This window comes from Neoarius graeffei, chromosome 11 (assembly GCF_027579695.1).
Source record: "Neoarius graeffei isolate fNeoGra1 chromosome 11, fNeoGra1.pri, whole genome shotgun sequence".
Classification (NCBI taxonomy): Eukaryota; Metazoa; Chordata; class Actinopteri; order Siluriformes; family Ariidae; genus Neoarius; species Neoarius graeffei.
The window spans coordinates 3,088,853-3,100,788 of record NC_083579.1 but is presented as its reverse complement, the minus strand read 5'-3'; the positions used below and the strand labels follow the sequence as shown (position 1 = coordinate 3,100,788).

The window sequence follows — 11,936 nt, the reverse complement described above, 5'->3', positions numbered from 1 at the left end:
AAAAAAAAAGAAATGATTCGGTTCTTTTGGAATGACTCTTTTGAAAGTGAGTCGATTCTTCTTTAAGAGGAACGAATCGAAAGTTCAGGTTGAAGCAATAATGAGTTTGATTCCTTTAAATGAGTTTGTTCAAAAGAATCGATTGACTCACAAAGGACTCGCTCGTCTATAGGTTGCCAGATTGATACATTTCCTTCCAAATGGACACAAAAATAGTTTACTTTGCAGTAAACACTCTGTGTTCAGAATCCTTTAGCTATAATTTTTATCTAAGACACTGAGTCGACTCCACACCTGATTCGCTGCACCTGAATCGGCTCATTAACTAATTCCCTAGTCTTCCATGCAGAGGTGTGTTGGAGAAGGAAAACACGAGCATGTTCAGGAGCAGGATGGAAACCTGGGCTGGAAGAAACTGTCCAGGAGAATGAAACATCTCCGGATTGGTGAATTCATCGGAGTCGATTCCTTTGAAATGAATCGAGCTCGACTCAGAAGCAGTAGTGTGTTTGTTTATTCAGGTTCATCTGGAAGGAAGTGAATTGTTTGTGTTTTTGAGAAAATAATCCTGTACTGAGCCGTAAATGGTGTGTTCACTAAACTGCTCTTAGCACACAATCTATCAGTTTTCTTTTCATAGCCGGAAAAAGAAAAGTTTTTTGTAGACTATAAATAAAATATCAGAGCTGAATCTTATAAAACGCTTCCTTGCATGTTGTTTTCGCTCCTGAATCAAAACCGGGCAGAGTTTGATTCCTTTAAACGCGTTTGTTCAAAAGAACCGATTCAGTCAAGTGAGTCATAACAGATCGGCGAGTCTGTGTGTTGCCAGATTGGACTGTTTTCACCCTGCAGTGGTGTGAAGTGATGCTGACTGTTCCTGGAGAACCTCCTGTCCTGTGCAGTTTTAATGAACTGATCCTGCTGAGGTGAACCAGGTGTGTTAGACAGAAGGTTCTCCAGGACTGGAGTTGGAAACTCTAGCTAATGATAGCTACTTGTTTTGGATTCTATAATCTTTTGTCCAAGCTGTTTTATACAGAACGTCCACCTACAGGTTATAAAATCCAGTTAGCTCATGATGTACTGTATCATTTTATTCAGTGGTTCACTGTAACGTTCATCACAATTAAGCGTAAAAGCTTTGAATTTCAGCTCCGATTCATTGGTTGCTTCTGCAAACTTTACCATTTAGAATAAAAATCTGGCGGAGAACACATTACGCTTCAGGGTGAACAACATTAATAATCTGAGCTGCTTCTTTAGATGTTTGTAGAAAATGTGTGTAAATTAGCCTGTATTTGTCAAACTCTGAGTAAACACAACCTGGAATAATCCATGCAGCTCAATTATATCAGATGTATAATAATCATGTTGTGTTGTTAAAGGAAAATAATCAGTGATATCATGGTGTGATCAAGTGGAGTTACGATACGTCTCTGAATTTGACTTTTTACCCCAAAAAATGGAACATTCTGAAATTTTTTAAATTTCTCTTACACTACAGCAATTTACCAGCAATGAAACTTTTAAATAATATTGTCTGGCTTTTTTTCATGGTCTATCAGAGATATTCCATTCAGCGAGCATGATACTGAACGAGTCAAAGACGAGTAGCTGAGTGGAATATATCTGATAGACCAGATATAGACCAGCGTCTTTTTCTTTCAAAATTCTCTCAAAATCTTCCGTATTTAACGAAGCAAACCTGATGGCCATGTTTGTTTACAAATTGTCCCAGTCACTCACTAGTGCGGAAGTTTTACGTCTCTGATGTGTGACGTCATGTTGTCTTGACAACCGTGCAATATCATAAACCATATTCAACGCTCATTCTCCATTGAGTAGAGTGACATAATACATGTAGGATAAGCGATATGCTAACAATATTGCATGCTATCAAACCAAATGAATGAAACCCGCTATAGAAGGGAATAGAACACGTTTTTATTCCATTGAAAAAGTGTCCTGTATGGATAATAATTATATTTATTACACATTTTTAATAACTTTTTTTTTTTAAATATGCATTTAGTTACATCTAAACCTGTAGAACGCCCCTGAAACAAGTTAGCTCTTGGTCTGGCTTATGTTACAGCAGCGATAAACAGTCTTTCCCTCACCAGCCGATCTTTCTTTATTCTCTCTCTTGAAGTTAATAAGACGGAAAAACTCTCCACTTTGTCACGTTTAAACCTTAATGCGTAAACTGCTCATTCCTGAAGATGTCTGAAAACATCAGAAAGTTGGTTTTACCTCTGATCCTGGAGACTCCTTCTGTAAATGTTAAATAAACATCACTGTATCGGTGATGAGGTATTAACACTGCATAAAGCTGTCATTTGAACTTGCACTACTCTCAGAGCTGATGTTTTCGGAAATTAATCAACACCTCCTGACCAATCAGGATCCGCAATTCAGCAGCTGTGGTGTAAAGGATTTTACACCTGGGTTGTGTTCACTGCAGTGCCGCCTTGTGGACAAACACGGAACATAACTTGTCTTATCGTCTACGTTTCTTGACACAAGTCTTCACTGATGGGTTTCAGATGAGATGAGATGAGATGAGTCAGCTGTTTTTATTAGCGTCATTGTTTCTCTCCTTGAGCACTTTATCTGACATTCAGACCCTAATCACTGAATAAACAAAGCCCACGAGTCATAGCTGCCAGCAGTTTATTATTGATAAGAGCGAGATGGCGTAACATGCAGCGTTTCCATGAACAGTGTAAGAACGTACGTACGTGTGTGTTATGCAAAAACAGACAAACAGGAAAAAAAGGCACCAAAACCTTCAACATTCAGAGTATCGGAGTCAGACATCAGTGAGACGAGGAGTCACAGCTCTCATCTTTCTGAACAAGACCAATTTAAAAAAAAAATTTTAAAGATACAAGTGTCCTGACTGCTGGATATTTAGATCTTCAGAAGGCACATGATTCAGTTCAGAGTCAGAATTCCTCACGGTGTGGGATGAGGAACATCTCAAATCACACCACTCTTTTTCTTCATCAGATCATGGTGTATTAGAGCCACTGTAGGCCTTAAGAGGTTTTCTCTGATGTTTCCCAGAATGCACTGCAGCCAGGAAGCATTTTTTTCCCCTCATGAATCCGAGACTTTTTTATTTCGGAATTTCTGAGGTTTCTTTCCCCCCTCACAAATTTATGACTTTAAAATCTCTGAGAACATCCGAGTTTTTGTCTTGTAAACGTACAACTTTAATCTTGGAAATTCTGAGGGTTTTTTTGTTCCCCTCTCAAAATATTAACCCCACCTGTAAGTGTTTTTGTTTTGTTTGTTTTACCTACAATGGCTCTAATACCCCATCGTAGCATTTTAAACTCAGGTTTTGACAGGCAAGATGAAACAGGTGAGAAAAAAATTTCCAATGAGAATGTTGAAGCATGAGTTTTGCATTTTTCATCAGGAGAAACAATCACTGTTTGAAATGTAATTAATAATAAAAAAATAATACTTGCCCCCCTCCCAGACTGAAGTAAAATTTCTTTGAAATGTACCGGATAATGTCATCTCATATTAAAGGAGCAGTTCGTAAAGTTCAGAGCCCTCTGCTACACGTCCAAGAAATGGAAAAACGGGTGGAGCTGAGCAGTACTGTTCTGGTTTTGGATGGAGTTAATTTAAAACTCCAGGGATAAAAATTATGTATAAAAAAAAAAAATTAATAAAAATTAAAAAAAATTAAGTATGAAAAAAATATAAACTTTTTAAAAGATGCTTGCTAAGTCATGTAAAAGAACCAATTCTTACTGAGTGAAAACACCACAGTTCTGAGGTCTTGGTTTTTTATTGAGTCTTCTCTGTACTGAAGAACCAGATGTCCAGGGGGTGGAGCTGGATCAGCACCAACTCCTCCCATATGCACAAGTCTAACTCCACCCCCAGACTTTTGACTCCACCCAGCTAGGAGAAACTGGATCAAGTCCGACTCCAGCCCCCGGCCAGAGGCGTAGTCTCTTCTAGAGAAAAGAAACCGTAAAGGCGTGGCTTTCAGGTCCTGCATCCTTTATTTTCTTGCTGCTTTTTTTTTTTTGCATTTGTTTTGAACCGTTCTAATGGTCTTACTTGATCACCATAGCAACAGATTAAAAGTGATGTGAAACAAAACTCACTGTAAATGATCTGAGAGTTTATCTACAGCATCTTTAAAATGATCACAGATTTAGAAAAATTACAGACGGCACCTTTAAATCATTTCAGACACTTTTTAAGCTTGGCGTTAAAAAAATGCTGTTTTTTTCCCCTCAGATGTTGAAGCTGTTGCATGTAAACTCTGCCCTGTCGGAGTGTGTGTGTGGTGTTTCAACATCACAGCTGTGAACAGAAAGCGTTCTGATGATCAACAGATGATAACAGAACAGTTCCAACAAGATAAAATATATTTAAAGAAGAGAGGAAAAAAAAAAAAGCACTCTTGTAGCTTTTTTTATTTCAAATTACTAAAAAAAAAAAATTCCAATATTTAGTTCATCCAATATTAGAAAAAGAATAAAGCTGTAATTTTGTCTTTCTAGACCAAGATATAAACTTCATCTTTCCTTCTACAGTACAAATTATTTTTATTTCTTTTCCCTTGGATGGTGATGATTTGCAGCATTTCCCCCTTTTTTTCCCTTTACAGATGTTGAATACGCAGCTGGAGCTCTCACACACACACAGAGCGCTGTAAGGAAGTGATTAAGGCCAAAGGAGGCATCGTGTTAAAACTCATGCACCTGAGTAAGGCCTCTGTTCAACTACATTCAAAAGTTTATTAAAAAAAAAAAAAAAAGTCCAAAAACTCAGTCTGCTTTTAGCTATGTTGTTAAAAAAAAAAAAAATCTATATAACAATCTCATCAAGTTTCGAAGGACTTCATCACCTTCGGTTCACCAGTAAAAGTTTTGGCACCCATCTACACAACATATTAGCATTACTATATAAACTATTTTTTTTCCTTTTCTTCACACTCCTCTTTCTTTCTTACATCGACAAGTAAAGTACAAATCAAACGCCTGAAATTAATGAAACGATTGGCTGAACTGCCGTGTGTTTAAAAAAAAAAAAAAAAAAAAAAGTGCCACAAGTGGGCGGGGTTTAAACTAAAAGGTTAATATTTTTTTTTTTGGGGGGGGGGGGGGGGGGTGTTAAATAAAAGATTGGATTTTAATTTCAAGGTCTGCCTTCATGTCGGAGTCTGATAATCAGCCAGTGCTTGACGAAACGCTCTGAAAAAACATTTAAAAAAAAAAAAAAAAAAAAACACTGGTGCTTCCAACACTGTTTAGATTCGATTTGTGTCAGAAACCAGAAAAAAAAAAAAAAGCTTCAGTAATGCTCACCGTGTAAGCTTTGAAAAGCAGGGGTTTTTTGGCCTAAATCATAAAAGGCTGGTGGAAACACACTCCTTTGCTGCTACAGGATGAAGTGTGCGTGTGAGAGAGAGAGAGAGAGAGAGAGAGAGAGAACATGCGCCATATTGAGTTGTAACCAACACACACTCGTTAACACTTCCATGTCTCATGTGATACAAAAACAAACAAAAAATAAAAATGGTTAAATAGAATTCAACAGATTTAACCTTCAAATGTAGAATCTTTAAGAAGTGTGAGAATAAGAAAGAAAATATATCTCTATACGTCATGCACTGGGTTATTATACTCTAAAGAAACGGGGAGGGGAAAAAAGGAAAAAAAAAAGTCTGTAGTTGTTTTCCCCCGTGTGAAAATAAAGTAGTCCCAGTTTTGGGGCGGGGTTAAAAAGGAGGAGGAGGAAAAGGGGGAGGGGATATATATATATATATATATAATTTTTTTGGCAAGGGCGTTTATTTGACGAGCCGCTTGGCCACGTCGGCGTAAGCGATCTCAATCTCCTTGTCGCTGGGGCAGGTTTTGATGAACTCGTCGCGGTCGGACGCGTTCCTCAGGTACTTCCACACACCCGTCATGTATTCAGGAATCTCAAAGCCTCGGTACTTTTTCACCACCACCTGCGATGAAAAACAGACAGGCGTGTGATTGAACGCTCAGTTCTGATTGGTTGGAAAGGTTTTGGTTCATTTTGTAAAACAAAAAGCTGAGCGAGAGCGACGTTTCACCACAAAACAACAACAGGCAGTGAAACGGAGGTCATACGGAAAGGAATGACGACAAAATGGCCGCTGGTGTGTTTCTCAGCTTGAGCGGTTTAAGAATTATATTAATGCAATCAGGTGTTCCGACACGTCGTCGTTTCTATAGTAACTGCTCATTCACAATGACGTGTGCGCCTAATAACATTTTTAAAACCGGCGTTGTTTAACAAAGAAATGTGAGCAATCAATGTTTTCTTTAAGTAAGGAGAAGTTTATTCAACATTTGTGTTATGTTATGGAAGGAGTCTCCAGTGTGAAATTTAAAAAGAAATAATAGTTTAAAAAAAAGTGTGTATGAAAATGTTAATTTTGTGCTGAGTTTCTGAAAAGTATTCTACGCTTTAATACTCCAATCTTTATGAAACTAAATAAATAAAAAGTTGTGACGAGGCTTCAGACGTCCTACAGGTTCACTGCATTGAAAATGGCGGACTGGAATACACCTGGTCATGTGACCAGCGTCCTGTGGTTTGTGCAGATTGAGGCGTCTGGTGTTTAAACAGTGCAGCTGCATTAGATGGATAATTATTATGATTATTCTATCCACATTCACTGCATATGAGCAATCGTGCACTCTGATTGGCTACTCTACTACTAGGAGACATCAGCTCATAGACCGTAAGTAGAGAAAAACAAAATGGCGGAGCATCTTGCTGAACCAACCGAGGACGAAATTAAAACTCTACTTGAAACCCCCCCAAAAAAGGCAACACAATATGGAATGAAAGTATTTGATGGGAAGAACATATATTTTCTTTTTGTTTTTATTTTTCAAATATTATCGCTTTTTTTCACAAATTGCTCGTCATTTCGCTGATTTGTTTACATTCTAAGCAGAAATTATTTTGTTGGACATTTTGTATCAAGTTTTTATTTATCGAATTTGCATAATTAAACAAAAACAAAATGCTCGGTTTCTCAAAATCCAGTGAATGTGGAGAGAATAAAACAGTTATTCCACTCAATCTCAGTGCTACGCGCCTCATCGCCTATCAGCTCATGTACAGTGGTGCTTGAAAGTTTGTGAACCCTTTAGAATTTTCTATATTTCTGCATAAATATGACCTAAAACATCAGATTTTCACACAAGTCCTAAAAGTAGATAAAGAGAACCCAGTTAAACAAATGAGACAAAAATATTATACTTGGTCATTTATTTATTGAGGAAAATTATCCAATATTACATATCTGTGAGTGGCAAAAGTATGTGAACCTTTGCTTTCAGTATCTGGTGTGACCCCCTTGTGCAGCAATAACTGCAACTAAACGTTTGCGGTAACTGTTGATCAGTCCTGCACACCGGCTTGGAGGAATTTTAGCCCGTTCCTCCGTACAGAACAGCTTCAACTCTGGGATGTTGGTGGGTTTCCTCACATGAACTGCTCACTTCAGGTCCTTCCACAACATTTCCATTGGATTAAGGTCAGGACTTTGACTTGGCCATTCCAAAACATTACCTTTATTCTTCTTTAACCATTCTTTGGTAGAACAACTTGTGTGCTTAGAGTCATTGTCTTGCTGCATGACCCACCTTCTCTTGAGATTCAGTTCATGGACAGATGTCCTGACATTTTCCTTTAGAATTCGCTGGTATAATTCAGAATTCATTGTTCCATCAATGATGGCAAGCCGTCCTGGCCCAGATGCAACAAAACAGGCCCCAACCATGATACTACCACCACCATGTTTCACAGATGGGATAAGGTTCTTATGCTGGAATGCAGTGTTTTCCTTTCTCCAAACATAACACTTCTCATTTAAACCAAAAAGTTCTATTTTGGTCTCATCCGTCCACAAAACATTTTTCCAATAGCCTTCTGGCTTGTCCACGTGATCTTTAGCAAACTGCAGACGAGCAGCAATGTTCTTTTTGGAGAGCAGTGGCTTTCTCCTTGCAACCCTGCGATGCACACCATTGTTGTTCAGTGTTCTCCTGATGGTGGACTCATGAACATTAACATTAGCCAATGTGAGAGAGGCCTTCAGTTGCTTAGAAGTTACCCTGGGGTCCTTTGTGATCTCGCCGACTATTACACGCCTTGCTCTTGGAGTGATTTTTGTTGGTCGATCACTCCTGGGGAGGGTAACAATGGTCTTGAATTTCCTCCATTTGTACACAATCTGTCTGGCTGTGGATTGGTGGAGTCCAAACTCTTTAGAGATGGTTTTGTAACCTTTTCCAGCCTGATGAGCATCAACAATTTTTTTTTCTGAGGTCCTCAGAAATCTCCTTTGTTCGTGCCATGATACACTTCCACAAACATGTGTTGTGAAGATCAGACTTTGATAGATCCCTGTTCTTTAAATAAAACAGGGTGCCCACTCACACCTGATTGTCATCCCATTGATTGAAAACACCTGACTCTAATTTCACCTTCAAATTAACGGCTAATCCTAGAGGTTCACATACTTTTGCCACTCACAGATATGTAATATTGGATCATTTTCCTCAATAAATAAATGACCAAGTATAATATTTTTGTCTCATTTGTTTAACTGGGTTCTCTTTATCTACTTTTAGGACTTGTATGAAAATCTGATGATGTTTTAGGTCATATTTATGCAGAAATATAGAAAATTCTAAAGGGTTCACAAACTTTCAAGCACCACTGTACGACTCGATTTCATGGAATAACTTAAATATCAGTATAAATACGCAGGTGATTAGAGGAAATCGTGCGCTCTGATTGGTCAAGAGATTCAGACTATATTTCTCAATAATCCCCTTGAGCGACTCGGCAAAACAGCTCCAATCGCTTCGTCACTGTAAGTGAGGAAGAATTACAGATGATGAAAGAAAATGCTGTTCCTAAAAGCACTAAAGACGCTCCGAAGTTTGGTCTAAAACTATTCAAAGGGAGGTGGAGCTGGGATTTATTTTATCGATTTCAAAACAAAGGATTTTATGTGACTCGGCGTAGATCAGTGAGACGAGTCTGCGCCGCAAAGTTATTACACTGACATGAAGATTTTGAAGTTTGAAATAATTTTTTCCCCAATAATCACTTGTGTATTTATACTAAAAAAAAAAAATAAAAAAAAAAAAAGTGTTATCCACCTCAGGCTCAGTGAATATCGGAGCCTCGACTTCATCTTCGTTATTATTCACCGATATTCACTTTGCTTTCGGAGAATAATTTGTGAATTAATATTTTCAGAGTCAAGCCTTTTATTTTAATGATTGAAACAATGACTTTTTAAACGTGCTGCTGGAAAGCCGCTGGGCTACAGCGATCACTCACAGAAAAGACTGCTTTTATTCCGCTCTCGCTTAAGCATCATGTTCTAAGAACTACCTCAGTGTTTACTTTTTGACAGTATAAAAGAATATCTGCAATCAATCAATCAATCAATCAATCAATCAATCAATCAATCAATCAATCAATAAATAGTTGCTGGCTCTTTTTTGTTTGTTTTTTCCCCCTGGTCACCTTGACGATGTGCAGTTTGGGCAGCAGGTTGCAGTCGGCCAGCGTCATCTCGTCTCCGTCCAGGAATTTGCGGCTGGACACTTTGACGTCCTCCATGCTGTTGTGGTCAATTTCATCAGGCAGGGGAGAGCACAGGTACTCATCCAACTTCTGCAGTGTCTTCAGCAGACCTCGCTCCAGAGCTGCTTGCCCCACACACACACACACACACACACACACACACACACACACAGTTAATTACACCACTATAATAAATAGAATTATGGGCAACATGTACGCAAAACAGAACAGTGTAACTGATAGTTTTACAGCACTAACATGGGATTTTATCACTTCCTTATAATACAACTTACTGAAACATTTTAACTTTAGTAAGTGATGTTCATGTTTTAGATCATTTGTGAAGAATCTCTGAGTGCTCACTTCTTTTGCTTATGTATTACGCACACTGTTCGTTTCATGGGTGGGGTCTCTTTAATTCTGGTTCTTTAAGATACGAAAAAAAAAAAAGATTAGCCATTTTCCCCTCTTGTTCCTGAGAAAAATAAAAGAAAGAAGTGTCAATGCCTTTGTCCTGAAGACGTCTGAAAACTTTACAAAGCACCGACACTGGAGACTCCTTAGTTCACCCCTAGTTTGTACACCCTACTCTACTTGTTCATGGGTGTTTCAGTGTATTCAGACTATTTTCTACATTACTGAACACATCAAAACTATGAAATAACATCTGGAACATAAATGGAATTATGTGGTTTAAAAAAAAAAAAAAAAGTGCCTCGTCAAAAGGTGTTTGAGATCAAACAGTTAAATAAATAAATAAATAAAATACTCTCTAAAAATAGCCCAATTCAACACAACTGCAGTAATCCATATAATATCAAGAACCGAACAACTAAATAAAGAAATGACATCCATCATTACTTTAAGACATGAAGTGACTTTTAATGAATAATAAATAAATAAATAAATAAATAAATAAAAACACTGAATTCGTAGGTGTCTCCAAACTATTTTTTCCTTTTTTAAAAAGGTATGAAGCAGCTACTAACGCGATACATCATACGATCCACTCATACTGCGATACAGTTCGAGTCAACATGATACAAAAGATTATGATGCAATACAGTTCAGTATGGTTGCTCTTCCTCCTCTATAATAATAATAACCATCATCATCATCATCATCTCACCTGGACACGCCTACAATTCATACAACACTTGTCGAAGAGACCTAATGGGTTGGTCACTGATAGCAGTGGAGATGAGCGAGTATACTTAAACAGTTTATACAGCAGGAATCAATTTAAAAATATAAAATTGGTCACATTTCTGAATAAATAATAAAACACACAGGACCTCTGCTAATAATTATATATTAATAAACAGGATTTTATCTATGCAGAAATGTAAGAGGAAATCACATGGTTAGGCGTTAAGCCGGTGCACCGATGTGAATCAGTGAATCTTATCACTCCGTTATTATATACGTTATGAACAGCGAGATAGAATTTCAGTACACACTCTGGATGGGTAATAACTTTAGCAGCCACATGGGGAGGCAAGAGTACAACAAGCATGAGGTCTATAAATAGACAAATCAACTGTGAAGAGAGAGTGATCTCATGAAATAAATATAAAAGGCACAAAAAAAAAAAAAACCTGAGATATTTTTTGCTTGTTTAGACACACACACACACACACACACACCACCGATGCTGAAACCTCGCGTATCAGCAAAAGGTGGGACCTGTCGCATAAAAATGACATATATTGTACAATGTGTGTTACACACACACGACAATCGGGTCTCTTTATATGGGAATTATTTACAGTTCAACCAAAATAAAAAGCCAACAATCTTTTTCCAAATCCAATCTTGCTGATTAGACACTCCAGGTTAATGATCAGGAAAAGCGCCACCTTATGATTTATTTAAATTTTTGCTGCCCTGTATACTTATATCTCACTTTTCAGTTATTTGGACAGAGTGACAGATTTACTTTACTCACCCCAAACCTGGAAATTATCAGCAAGTTATCAGACATGCAATAAATAAATAAATAAATAAATAAATAAAATCTTATTTTGTGCTTTCTCTGCATTAAAGGCACAGAATGATGTGGATGAGACAGTAAAAGTGTCGTTATTAAAGCGGAATGATGTTAAATAATCCCTGAAGCAGGACGCGTGTGTTTTTTTAATCTTCTCTCAGCGTGGGTTTGTTTCCCTGAAGTCTCGCAGCCTGTGTGTCGGAGGCTCATGTAAAGTACAGGGTGTGTTCCTGCCTGTGTGATATGTAAATTATGGATAAGAAGAGCTTGAGGCAGTCACACTGTGACGTTTATCAGCAAACAATGGCAGAAGACG

At 37.8% G+C, this 11,936-nt stretch overlaps 1 protein-coding gene across 1 annotated transcript in view; it reads right to left on the bottom strand.

The window, feature by feature from the left end:
• Positions 1 to 4,433: 4,433 nt before the first annotated feature.
• The window catches only part of clic4 (chloride intracellular channel 4), a 38,941-nt gene continuing 31,438 nt past the window's right edge, over positions 4,434 to 11,936 (bottom strand). The window contains exons 5-6 of the mRNA XM_060933276.1: positions 9,571 to 9,752; positions 4,434 to 5,995 (exon numbers count right to left, since the gene is read on the bottom strand). Coding sequence (XP_060789259.1) covers positions 5,831 to 5,995; positions 9,571 to 9,752 — 347 coding nt within the window. The 3' untranslated portion in view covers positions 4,434 to 5,830. The remainder of the gene's footprint in view (positions 5,996 to 9,570; positions 9,753 to 11,936) is intronic.